This window comes from Bombina bombina, chromosome 2 (genome assembly GCF_027579735.1).
Source record: "Bombina bombina isolate aBomBom1 chromosome 2, aBomBom1.pri, whole genome shotgun sequence".
Classification (NCBI taxonomy): Eukaryota; Metazoa; Chordata; class Amphibia; order Anura; family Bombinatoridae; genus Bombina; species Bombina bombina.
Genome location: NC_069500.1, coordinates 328,151,943 through 328,166,184, shown reverse-complemented (window position 1 = coordinate 328,166,184; position 14,242 = coordinate 328,151,943). Strand labels below are relative to the sequence as shown.

Here is a 14,242-nt window from a genome sequence, read left to right as displayed (position 1 = left end):
GCTTTCCTAATAAATAATCAAATGCAAATAAGCAAACTTTATCTATGATAAAGGAAGCAAAACATACAAAACATATTTTTGCAGCTATGCACTTTATTCCATTTATTAGAACATTAAAAAGCAATGCCAAAATCAGATTGAGGTACACTGCATGTGTAAAAAGTTTCTGCTTTGGGAGAACTACACTGTTTAAAATTTGGACCAAGTTACAGGTTTACAGCAGTTAAATCAACTAGTGTAAAAAGTGCAAAGAAATGCATACAACCTGACCCATATAACACAGTCAAAAGGACACAAACAAAATATAGTGAGGCAAAGAGTGAAATATTACCCGAAGCAGCTCTGCTGATGTAGGCCGTTCATGAGGTATTTTCTGTAGGCAGTAGTCCACAAACCCCCTGAATGGGTCTGTCCTTAAGTTAAAATAAAAATACAAACACGAATAAATAAATCAATAATCATATTCAATCAATGTGACTATTTAAAGGGATAGTAAACCCACATTTTTTTCTTCATTCTCTTGCTATCTTTATTTAGAAAAGCAAGAATCTAAGCTAAGGAGTCGGGCCCATTTTTAGTTCAGAACCCTGGATAGTGCTTGCTGTTTGTTGGCTACATTTAGTTACCAATCAGCAAGCACAACCCATGTGCTGAACCAAAAATGGGGTCGGCTTCTAAGCTTAATATTCTTGCTTTTTAAATAAAGAAAGCAAGAGAACAAAGACAAATAGATAATAGGAGTAAATTAGAAAGTTGCTTAAAATTGCATGCTCTACCTGAGCTATTAATGAAAACATTTGCGTTTACTATCCTTTTAAAAAACCTTTATTTTTGTCTATCATGCAAAAAACTAAAAGAAATATATTTCAGCCACATTTCACTATAAATAATATATCCACTGTTATTTACTGATGGCTAAAAAAATGTTGCTGGCTAGCTCCAACCTTTTATAATTATTCCCAACTTTGTAGCTTAAAAGACATGTCTTACACATACTCTGCATGCATATTAACTAAGGAATGGATTTTGCTCCAGTGAGTAAAACCCTCTATTCTTTAAATGCCGCCTAGGAAATAATTTAAAGGGACAGTCTACACCTTAGTCATCTTAATGTCTTACCTTAGATTAAAGGGACAGTCTAGTCCAAAATAAACTTTCATAATTCAAATAGAAAATTTAATTTTAAACAATTTTCTAATTTACTTTTATCACCAATTTTGCTTTGTTCTCTTGGTATTCTTAGTTGAAAGCTAAACCTAGGAGGTTCATATGCCAATTTCTAAGCCCTTGAAGGTAGCCTCTTCTCTCAAAGCATTTTGACAGTTTTTCACCACTAGAGGGCATTAGTTCATGTTTGTCATATAGATAACACTGTGCTTACGTACGTGGAGTTTCAGGGAGCCAGCTCTGATTGGCTAAAATGGATGTCTGTCAAAAGAACTGAAATAAGGGGGCAGTTTGCAGAGACTTAGATAAAAGGTAATCACAGAGGTAAAAAGTGTATTTATATAACTGTGTTGGTTATGCAAAATTAGGGAATAAGTAATAAAGGGATTATCTATCTTTTTATACAGTAAAAATTCTGGTGTAAACTGTCCCTTGAAGTTGCAAATAGCGTCCTGCAACTTTCCTATATCATGCAGCAGGATTGGTTAAAAAACAGAATTTATGTTTACCTGATAAATTTCTTTCTCCAACGGTGTGTCCGGTCCACGCGTCATCCTTACTTGTGGGTATATTCTCTTCCCCAACAGGAAAATGGCAAAGAGCCCAGCAAAGCTGGTCACATGATCCCTCCTAGGCTCCGCCTACCCCAGTCATTCGACCGACGTTAAGGAGGAATATTTGCATAGGAGAAACCATATGGTACCGTGGTGACTGTAGTTAAAGAAAATAAAATATCAGACCTGATTAAAAAAACCAGGGCGGGCCGTGGAGCCGGACACCCACCGTTGGAGAAAGAAATTTATCAGGTAAACATAAATTCTGTTTCTCCAACATAGGTGTGGTCCGGTCCACGGCGTCATCCTTACTTGTGGAACCAATACCACGCTTTAGGGACACGATGAAGGGAGGGAGCAAATCAGGTCACCTAAATGGAAGGCACCACGGCTTGCAAGAACCTTTCTCCCATAAAATAGCCTCAGAAGAAGCAAAAGTATCAACTTGTAAAATTTGGTAAAAGTGTGCAGTGAAGACCAAGTCGCTGCCCTACATATCTGATCAACAGAAGCCCGTTCTTGAAGGCCCATGTGGAAGCCACAGCCCTAGTGGAATGAGCTGTGATTCTTTCGGGAGGCTGCCGTCCGGCAGTCCTCGTAAGCCAATCTGATGATGCTTTTAATCCAAAAAGAGAGAGAGGTAGAAGTTGCTTTTGACCTCCTCCTTTTACCTGAATAAAACAACAAACAAGGAAGATGTTTGTCTAAAATCCTTTGTAGCATCTAAAATAGAATTTTAGAGCGCGAAACAACATCCAAATTGTGCACAAACGTTCCTTCTTTGAAAATGGTTTTGGACACAGAGAAGGTACGATAATCTCCTGGTTAATGTTTTGTAGAAACAACTTTGAAGAAAACCAGGTTTAGTACGTAAAACCACCTTATCTGCATGGAACACTCAGATAAGGGAGGAGAAACACTGCAGAGCAGATAATTCTGAGACTCTTCTAGCAGAAGAAATCGCAACTAAAAACAAAACTTTCCAAGATAATAACTTAATATCAACGGAATGTATGGGTTTAAACGGAACCCCCTGAAGAACTGAAAGAAACTAAATTGAGACTCCAAGGAGGAGTCAAAGGTTTTGTAAACAGGCTTGATTCTAACCAGAGCCTGAACAAAGGCTTGAACATCTGGCACAGCTGCCAGCTTTTTGTGAAGTAATACCGACAAGGCAGAAATCTGTCCCTTCAGGGAACTTTGCAGATAATCCTTTTCCAATCCTTCTTGAAGGAAGGATAGAATCCTAGGAATCTTAACCTTGTCCCAAGGGAATCCTTTAGATTCACACCAACAGATATATTTTTTCCAAATTTTATGTAAATCTTCTAGTCACAGGCTTTCTGGCCTGAACAAGAGTATCGATAACAGAATCTGAGAATCCTCGCTTCGATAAAATCAAGCGTTCAATCTCCAAGCAGTCAGCTGGAGTGAAACCAGATTCGGATGTTCGAACGGACCCTGAACAAGAAGGTCTCGTCTCAAAGGTAGCTTCCAAGGTGGAGCCGATGACATATTCACCAGATCTGCATACCTAGTCCTGCGTGGCCACGCAGGAGCTATCAAGATCACCGACGCCCTCTCCTGCTTGATCCTGGCTATCAGCCTGGGGATGAGAGGAAATGGCTGGGAACACATAAGCTAGTTTGAAGGTCCAAGGTGTTTACTAGTGCATCCACTAGAGCCGCCTTGGGATCCCTGGATCTGGCCCCGTAGCAAGGAACTTTGAAGTTCTGACGAGAGGCCATCAGATCCATGTCTGGAATGCCCCACAGGTGAGTGACTTGGGCAAAGATTTCCCGGATGGAGTTCCCACTCCCAAGGATGCAATGTCTGCCGACTCAGAAAATCCGCTTCCCAATTTTCCACTCCTGGGATGTGGATAGCAGACAGGTGGCAGGAGTGAGACTCCGCCCAAAGAATAATTTTGGTTACTTCTTCCATCGCTAGGGAACTCCTTGTTCCCCCCTGATGGTTGATGTACGCAACAGTCGTCATGTTGTCTGTTTGAAACCGTATGAACCTGGTCCTCGCAAGCTGGGGCCAGGCCTGGAGAGCATTGAATATCGCTCTCAGGTTCAGAATATTTATCGGTAGAAGAGATTCTTCCCGAGACCAAAGACCCTGACTTTCAGGGATCCCCAGACCGCGCCCCAGCCTATCAGACTGGCGTCGGTCCGTGACAATGACCCACTCTGGTCTGTGGAACATCATCCCTTGAGACAGATTGTCCAGGGACAGCCATCAACGGAGTAGGTCTCTGGTCTCTGATTTACTTGTATCTTCGGAGACAAGTCTGTATAGTCCCCATTCCACTGACTGAGCATGCACAGTTGTAATGGTCTTAGATGAATGCGCGCAAAAGGAACTATGGTCCATCGCCGCCACCATCAACCCCGATCACTTCCATGCACTGAGCTATGGAAGGAAGAGGAACGGAATGAAGTATCCGACAAGAGTCCAGAAGCTTTGTTTTTTTCTGGCCTCTGTTAGAAAGATCCTCATTTCTAAGGAGTCTATAATTGTTCCAAGAAGGGAACCCTTGTTGACGGGGATAGAGAACTCTTTCCACGTTCACTTTCCAGCCGTGAGATCTGAGAAAGGCCAGGACAATGTCCGTGTGAGCCTTTGCTTGAGGAAGGGACGACGCTTGAATCAGAATGTCGTCCAGGTAAGGTACTACTGCAATGCCCTTGGTCTTAGCACCGCTAGAAGGGACCCTAGTACCTTTGTGAAAATCCTTGGAGCAGTGGCTAATCCGAAAGGACGCGCCACGAACTGTAATGTTTGTCCAGGAATGCAAACCTTAGGAACACGATGATGTTCCTTGTGGATAGGAATATGTAGATACGCATCCTTTAAATCCACCGTGGTCATGAATTGACCTTCCTGGATGGAAGGAAGGATAGTTCGGATGGTTTCCATCTTGAACGATGGGACCTTGAGAAATTTGTTTAAGATCTTGAGATCTAGGATTGGTTCTGAACGTTCCCTCTTTTTTGGGAACTATGAACAGATTGGAGTAGAACCCCATCCCTTGTTCTCTTAAATGGAACAGGATGAATCACTCCCATTTTTAACAGGTCTTCTACACAATGTAAGAACGCCTGTCTTTTTATGTGGTCTGAAGACAACTGCGACCTGTGGAACCTCCCCTTGGGGGAAGTCCCTTGAATTCCAGAAGATAACCCTGGAGACTATTTCTAGCGCCCCAAGGATCCAGAACATCTCTTGCCCAAGCCTGACGAAAAGAGAGAGTCTGCCCCCCACCAGATCCGGTCCCGGATCGGGGGCCAATATTTCATGCTGTCTTGGTAGCAGTGGCAGGTTTCTTGGCCTGCTTTCCCTTGTTCCAGCCTTGCATTGGACTCCAAGCTGGCTTGGCCTGAGAAGTATTACCCTCTTGCTTAGAGGACGTAGCACCTTGGGCTGGTCCGTTTTTACGAAAGGGACGAAAATTAGGTCTATTTTTTGCCTTGAAGGGCCGATCCTTGAGGAAGGGCGTGGCCCTTACCCCCAGTGATATCAGAGATAATCTCTTTCAAGTCAGGACCAAACAGCGTTTTCCCCTTGAAAGGAATGTTTAGTAGCTTGTTCTTGGAAGACGCATCAGCCGACCAAGATTTCAACCAAAGCGCTCTGCGCGCCCACAATAGCAAACCCAGAGTTCTTAGCCGCTAACTTAGCCAATTGGCAAAAGAGGCGTCTAGAGTGAAAGAATTAGCCAATTGAGAGCATTGATTCTGTCCATAATCTCCTCATAAGGAGGAGAGTCACGATCGAGCACCTTAAGCAGTTCTTCAAACCAGAAAGATGCGGCAGTAGTGACTAGGGACAATGCATGAAATGGGTTGTAGAAGGTAACCCTGCTGAACAAACATCTTTTTAAGCAAACCTTCTAATTTTTTATCCTTAGGATCTTTGAAAGCACAACTATCCTCTATGGGAATAGTGGTGCGTTTGTTTAAAGTAGAAACCGCTCCCTCGACCTTGGGGACTGACTGCCATAAGTCCTTTCTGGGGTCGACCAGAGGAAACAATTTTTTAAATATGGGGGGAGGGACGAAAGGAATACCGGGCCTTTCCCATTCTTTATTAACAATGTCCGCCACCCGCTTGGGTATAGGAAAAGCTTCTGGGAGCCCCGGCACCTCTAGGAACTTGTCCATTTACATAGTTTCTCTGGGATGACTAAATTTCACAATCATCCAGAGTGGATAATACCTCCTTAAGCAAAATGCGGAGATGTTCCAATTTAAATTTAAATGTAATCACATCAGATTCAGCCTGCTGAGAAATGTTCCCTAAATCAGTAATTTCTCCCTCAGACAAAACCTCCCTGGCCCCCTCTAGATTGGGTTAGGGGCCCTTCAGAGATATTAATATCAGCGTCCGTCATGCTCTTCAGTAACTAAAAAACAGAGCAAGCCACGCTTACGCTGACAAGGGTTATTTTTGGCTAAAATGTTTTTGACAGAATTATCCATTACAGCCGTTAATTGTTGCATAGTAAGGAGTATTGGCGCGCTAGATGTACTAGGGGGCCTCCTGAGTGGGCAAGACTCGTGTAGACGAAGGAGGGAATGATGCAGTACCATGCTTACTCCCCTCACTTGAGGAATCATCTTGGGCATCATTGTCATTATCACATAAATCACATTTATTTAAATGAATAGGAATTCTGGCTTCCCCACATCAGAACACAGTCTATCTGGTAGTTCAGACATGTTAAACAGGCATAAACTTGATCAGAAAGTACAAAAAAACGTTTTAAAATAAAACCGTTACTGTCACTTTAAAATTTTAAACTGAACACCTTTTATTACTGCAATTGCGAAAAAACATGAAGGAATTGTTCAAAATTCACCAAATTTCACCACAGCGTCTTAAAGCCTTGAAAATATTGCACACCAATTTTGGAAGCTTTAACCCTTAAAATAACGGAACCGGAGCCGTTTTAAGCTTTAAAACCCCTTTACAGTCCCTGGTATCTGCTTTGCTGAGACCCAACCAAACCCAAAGGGAATACGATACCAAATGACGCCTTCAGAAGTCCTTTATAAGTATCAGAGCTCCTCTCACATGCGACTGCATGCCATGCCTCTCAAAAACAAGTGCGCAACACCGGCGCGAAAAATGAGACTCTGGCCTATGCGTTTGGGAAAGCCCCTAAAGAATAAGGTGTCTAAAACAGTGCCTGCCGATATTATTATATCAAAATACCCAGATAAAATGATTCCTCAAGGCTAAATATGTGTTAATATCAATCGATTTAGCCCAGAAAAAGTCTACAGTTTAAATAAGCCCTTGTGAAGCCCTTATTTACAATCGTAATAAACATGGCTTACCGGATCCATAGGGAAAATGACAGCTTCCAGCATTACATCGTCTTGTTAGAATGTGTCATACCTCAAGCAGCAAGGGACTGCAACTGTTCCCCCAACTGAAGTTAATTGCTCTCAACAGTCCTGTGTGGAACAGCCATGGATTTTAGTTACGGTTGCTAAAATCATTTTCCTCATACAAACAGAAATCTTCATCTCTTTTCTGTTTCTGAGTAAATAGTACATACCAGCACTATGTCAAAATAACAAACTCTTGATTGAATAATAAAAACTACAGTTAAACACTAAAAAACTCTAAGCCATCTCCGTGGAGATGTTGCCTGTACAACGGCAAAGAGAATGACTGGGGTAGGCGGAGCCTAGGAGGGATCATGTGACCAGCTTTGCTGGGCTCTTTGCCATTTCCTGTTGGGGAGGAGAATATCCCACAAGTAAGGATGACGCCGTGGACCGGACACACCTATGTTGGAGAAAGTTATTTTAAAATTAATATTTTTTCTGGCCACTTTGAAATGGCTGCCAAGCTCCACCCACTGAGGACATCACAATCTGGGCTACATATGGTGTTCAATCACAAAAGGCTCACTAGTTGAAATTAACAGATTGTCAATGCTATTCAGCAGAGTGCCTAGATGTAGCCCAGATTGTGGTGTCATCAGTGAGCGGAGCATCACAGCCATTTCAAAGTGGCCAGAAACAAAATTAATTATTGAAACTTTTTTACCGTTCCTGCTGCATGATATAGAAAGGGGTGCAGGACACTGTTCGCAGCTTAATCTAAGGTAAGACTTTAAGATGACCAAGGTGTAGACTGTCCCTTTAAGCCAAAATGGGAAAATATTGCTTTCATCATATAGAACAGAGCTACTTAAACTTTTTTTCCACCTGGGACCCCTTTTCACGTTGGCAACGTTTTGTGACCACAATTATTATTATTATTATTATATAATCGAAAACAAACCCTTTGTCAAGCAGGCATTTTTTTTTTATTACTACATCAATATACCAAACAAGCGAGGGAATTATTAGCAAAATTAACCTCTTAACTACTGGGAAGTTTAGAGAAAAACTTGCTCAAAGTACAGGAGAATTCTTAGCATTTTTGCTATCACTCAATTTAAACAGAAATAAAGCCTTTGTTTTCCTTTGATTTACCTATAAAACCTACATATATATTTTTTTGGCATAACAAGAGCTTTCAGTGGATAACAGTTTCAACTAGCCATTTATTTACAGAATTAAGAAATTATTGTAAATTTACCAAATAAATAAAAAAAAAAGTATAAAACATATTAATGGTCGCATTCCCCCAAACAACTGTAGCTTTATAACTGTAGAAAAAAAATCTCATAATTTGTTAATTGGCATCCTCTAATTCAAGGTTCTTCAAACCAAGGGTTGGGATCCATTACTGGGTTGCAACACCATGTTTACTGGGTCACAATTTGTGTGTGTAAGATATCATATCTTGCTCTGGGCATTACTGCTGGGAAGAGAGGTGCTGGGAACAGAGGTGTTGAAAACACAGGGTTGGCAGCCCAATACAATTTGATGCTCGACTTATGTATGATAACCATAGTAAGTGCGAGCCCACAGACTTAATTCTGCAATGTTTTTTGGGATCCATTTATAGTTTTGTAAAACTCTAGATGAGTTCTGGGCTAAGCACTGCTCTGCGTGGAGATTAGTTGGACAAATCATTTGTTCTAAAAAGGCATCTGACAAAAATATTTTGAAAAAGTCTGGTGGTTTGAAAATTGTTATAGCTACTTTGATACGGGTAGACTTCGTAAAATCAGGAATTTCATGGCTATAAAAATGAGAGAGATTCTAAATTAAATCGTCACTTTGAGAATCTTCAAAGTGGAAATTAGGCCTTTGATCCTATAGGAAAATTCTTTATTTTTTGAGACAATATGGGGCTCAGCATTAGTGTCACTTGTTTCCTTGCTGTCTGAGTTAGAAAATCAGAATGCATGAAAACCCAGTGTCATGAGATGCAGGACATATGCAGGACACAGCAATGATGGTACAACTCTATTTTATTGCAGAGCATAGCAATACACATCTAGTCAGATTGATTGTACTAAACTAGCTGCGACACAGACACCGGAACTAAGCCCCGCCCACAAACTAGTGACATCACATCCTGCTCTCATCACATCTTCCCCTTTTTCAAAGGCGAAGCATAAATTTGCATATAACAAATAACAAGGTACACCAACAGGGTATACAACAACATTTTTGTTTTTGAACATTATAAAAACAAATAGGTTACAAAACATGAACAAATAAATTACATCCTGACTTGGACATCGGGGTAGACTACCCTAGTCCACAGTGACCATGGGATTATTCTGCCCATACTTCCGGTCACTGTTCTAGCTAAAGTCAGTCCCTATATCGGGCCGGAAGTTTCACCACTCTTCCGCTTGATGTAACTTTGCATGAACTGTCCTCTGATACAGAAGATGGTGAACAAGAGTCCGCTGGAGGCAAAGATATATCCCCGTTGTAGTCTTGCTGAGGGGAAGGCACCTCTCTTAGAACAGGGGATCCCACCGGCGGTGGTACTGAGGCATCCAGTTCCAGACTCTCAGGTACAGACTGAAGATGTCTTTGGTTACGGCGTGTAACTGTCCCTCCCTCCGTAAGGACTGTATAAGACCTTGGTTCTGGAGAGCGGCCAACTACCGTAGCAGGCGTCTTCCATTTCTTCTCATCGTCCAGTTTAATTCTGACACTTTGGCCCGCTTTCAGTTCCTGTAAGGGCCTGACAGAATGTCTCCCGTCGTAGAAGAAACAATAACCCTTTTTGGCCTCTTCATCCCTCCTAAGGACTTCGTCCCGAATAACAGGGCCAGGCGGCTTGAAGACACCCACTGAGGGCAAAGTGGTGCGAATCTGGCGTCCTAGCATCAGCTGTGCCGGGCTAAACCCGGTGGCTTGAATGGGCGTCGCCCTGTATGACAAGAGGGCTAGGTACGGCTCAGATTGCTTTAGAATGAATTTTGTTGTTTGAACTGCCCTTTCAGCCATTCCGTTGGCCTGCGGATAATGTGGACTTGATGTGGAATGTACAAAATCATATTCCCTGCTGAAAGCCCTGAACTCTGTAGAAGCGAACTGCATACCATTATCACTCACTAGCTCCATTGGAATGCCCCAGCGGGCGAACAAGCTCTTCAGGCGAATGATAACGGCCTGACTTGTGATATCATTCAGGGGTGCAATCTCCAAATACCTGGAATAGTAGTCGATCACAACAAGAAACTTTTTCCCGTGCAGTTCACACAAATCAGCAGCTATTTTCTGCCACGGCCCCGCAGGCAGCGGAGTAGAAATCAAGGGCTCCCTTCTCTGAGTAGGCCAACGTTCCCGGCAAAAGGCACATTTAGACACGTGATTTGCAATGTCGGAGCTGATCCCAGGCCACCACACAGCTGTAGCTGCCCTTTCTCTGCACTTTGTAATGCCTAAGTGGCCATCGTGAATACTGTTTAACATCTCCTTCCTCATGCTGACAGGAATTACAATGCGGTCTTGGAACAGCACCAACCCCTCCAGCTCCGTGAGCTGCGACCTCTCTGGCTGGTAAGCATTTAAAGACATCCAGGCTGCCCGGCTCTCGGGCCAGCCTTCTTTTATGTACCTTATAACGTCTTGCAGATCGGTGTCCAAATAGGTCTCTTTCTTTATCTCTTCCAGTTTCCTTGAAGAAATGGACTTAGAGGCCAGAACTGAATCAACATACACTTTCACATCCGATTCTGTGGAGGATTCTTCAGCAGCAGCCAGCGGGAGCCTGGATAGTGTATCCGCCACAACCAGTTGTTTCCCCGGCACATGCACTGCCTGAACATTGAACCTGAGCAGTCTCATTAAAAGTCTCTGGCATCTCAAGGGTGTTTTGTCAATGTCATAAGAATTGATTAGAGGGACTAGCGGTTTGTGGTCAGTTTCCAGACTAAATTTCTCCAAACCCACTAGATAGCGCTGGAAGCGCTCACAGGCCCAAACTGCAGCCAGGCACTCTCTCAATTTGAGCGTATTTTGACTCCGCAGCCGTCAGTGTGCGGGAACAGTAGGCAATGGGCTGTAGTTTATTTTCGTTCAGCTGCAGGAGTGCAGCCCCCAACCCATAACTGCTTGCATCGGCACTAAAAACAGTCTTTTTTGAAGGGTCGTAGAACCCCAGCACTGGGGCAGACCCCAGCAGGGACTTGGCATGCAGGAAAGCTTTTCCTTGTGAAGGTCCCCAGACCCAGGCAACATCTTTCTTAAGCAACTCTGTGATAGGGTGTAAAACTGTTGATAAATCTGGAAGAAACTTGCCCACGTAATTTACAAGGCCCAATATCTGTCTCAGCTCATGTACATCAGAAGGGCTTTTCATCTGTTCAATAGCACAAATTTTCTCGGGGTCTGGCTTGATGCCATCCCCGTTGATGATATGCCCAAAGTAGCATAACTCAGTTTATCTTAAAATGACATTTTTCTTTATTCAGCTTCAGCCCAGACTCTTTGATAGCCTGCAGCAAACAACTTAAACGCTGATCATGCTCCTCCACTGTAGACCCATACACTAGAATGTCGTCCATGACGACCGCTGTGCCCACGTGGTCACTCAGGAGAGAACTCATTTCCCTTTGAAAGATTTCAGGAGCGGAGGATATCCCAAAGGGGAGTCTGCAGAAGCAGAACCGACCTACCGGTGTGATAAAGGTAGTCAGTTTGCGGCACTTTGGATCCAGGGGGATCTGCCAAAAGCCGCTAGAAGCGTCTAATGTGGAAAAGAACTTCGCCCCAGCCAACTTCGGGGCTATATCTTCCAATGTCGGCAGCACAAATCTCTCTCTCTTCACTGCCTCATTCAACCTTTTCAGGTCCAGACAGATGCGCACCTTTCCGTTTTTCTTTGCAACTGGAACAATGGGGGCACACCAATCAGTCGCTTCAACAACCTCTTCAATAACCCTCATAGACTTCATGCGCATAAGCTCTTTCTCCACTTGAGGCATGAGTGGGAACGGAATTCTACGAGGAGTAGAAATACTGTATGGGACTGCGTCACTTTTAAGTGCTATACGGACTGGTTTGCAATTTAGTAGGCCCAACTCGCCAAACATATCTTCAGAAATCTCATTCACTCTGGCCATGAGGCCCAAGTCACAAGCTGCTTTTCTGCTCAATAAATTGTTAACACACTGACCTCGAATCACATGCACCCACATGGTGAACTTTCTTTGCTTGTACTCACAGCTGGCAAGAAATTTCCCCACACAATCAATGCGGCCACCAGGACTATGGACATTTGTAGTAACCTTCGCCAGCTGGGGCTGTCGAGGCAGTTTCATAAATTCAGCAAAAGACATTACAGTGATATATGCTCCTGTGTCAATCTTAAAATCAACTTTGTCTCCCATTACAGTAAAAGTAACTTTCCAATCTTCCTCTGAGCTTGGCCGTTCCACAACGGACCCCACAAAAGACACTTCCTGACCCTCCTGGTCACCGTCCACCTGCATCTCCTTAATGTATTCAGTTCTACACACCACTTCAAAATGGCCCATTCTGTTACATTTTCTGCATCTTTTATCCCTGGCCGGGCATATAACACTCTGATCTGTAGCACCGCATGCATCGGGCATGTTGCGCCCATCCATTTCTAGGCCTTTCCAGTACTTTAGATCTACCGCTCACACTGTGCCTTTCACTAGCATTTTTCCTAGACTGTTGCACTTCATCCACAATACTCTCAGACCTCAGATCAGCACTTTGCTTTTTCACCAGTTCACTCTGGCGGGCCATCCTAATAGCCCCATCTAATGTTAAATCAGGCTCTAACTGCAGCTTCAGTGAGACTTCAGCATCTGCAATCCCAATAACTATTCTGTCTCTGATTTGCTCTTCTTTAGCAACACCAAACTCACAGAATTCAGCTAGTTCATACAGGCTGCGCACAAATGACTCCACAGATTCTCCCACACTGAGTCAAAAGGCTCAGGTGGGGTAAACTTTGACATTGCAATCGATCAGGAACAGAAGCGCAGTGCAGAACTTCTGACACCATGTCATGAGATGCAGGACATATGCAGGACACAGCAATGATGGTACAACTCTATTTTATTGCAGAGCATAGCAATACACATCTAGTCAGGTTGATTGTACTAAACTAACTGCGACACAGACACCGGACCTAAGCCCCGCCCACAAACTAGTGACATCACATCCTGCTCTCATCACACCCAGAATCTGATAGTATAATACAGATGACTTCTGCGCTCTCTCTCCCAAAAATATTTCTAATGATAATTATAAAAATGTAAAAATATTACAAAAAAAGAAAAGATACAGCTTATTTATTTATAACTTTTTGCTTCTTTTAGTGGGCACCCAATTACTGGCTAATAACAGGAAGCATCAGCTACGGCAGGCTTCCCACTGGTCAGCACAAAAATAAAGACAGAGGACATTAAATCTATAGGTGGCAAATAAAGTAATAAATCTATAAACAGATTTTCAGTTTAGAATGTTTGGTATGCTCAGTATATAGTACAAAAATACATATATACATACTATTATGAGTATATCAGAAAAAATAAAATAATAAAATAGCTTTGAAAAAAAGCTGTTGGTTTATTGATGCCAATCTATAGATCTCTTGATGGGAATCAAACGGTTAATGTGTTGAAAAATAGCTTTCAGAACAGCTTTTCTGCTACAGAGTAACGATTCTGCCTGACTGGAAGCAAAACTGCAACTGAGCAGTTGTCAGGTAGGAATTGTTACTTTATCTTTGTTATACCCCATGTGATCACTGCAATAAACTATATATATATATATATATACACACACACTGTATATATATATATATATATATATATATATATATATATATATATATATATATATATACACAGGGAGTGCAGAATTATTAGGCAAATGAGTATTTTGACCACATCATCCTCTTTATGCATGTTGTCTTACTCCAAGCTGTATAGGCTCGAAAGCCTACTACCAATTAAGCATATTAGGTGATGTGCATCTCTGTAATGAGAAGGGGTGTGGTCTAATGACATCAACACCCTATATCAGGTGTGCATAATTATTAGGCAACTTCCTTTCCTTTGGCAAAATGGGTCAAAAGAAGGACTTGACAGGCTCAGAAAAGTC

General features: G+C 42.5%; 1 protein-coding gene across 1 annotated transcript in view; it reads right to left on the bottom strand.

The window, feature by feature from the left end:
* TAOK3 (TAO kinase 3) overlaps nt 1-14,242 on the bottom strand; it is a gene marked incomplete in the record, with an annotated part of 945,289 nt that overhangs the window by 664,580 nt on the left and 266,467 nt on the right. Inside the window, 1 exon segment of the mRNA XM_053701678.1 lies at nt 332-413. Within this exon segment, the coding sequence (XP_053557653.1) occupies nt 332-413 (82 nt within the window).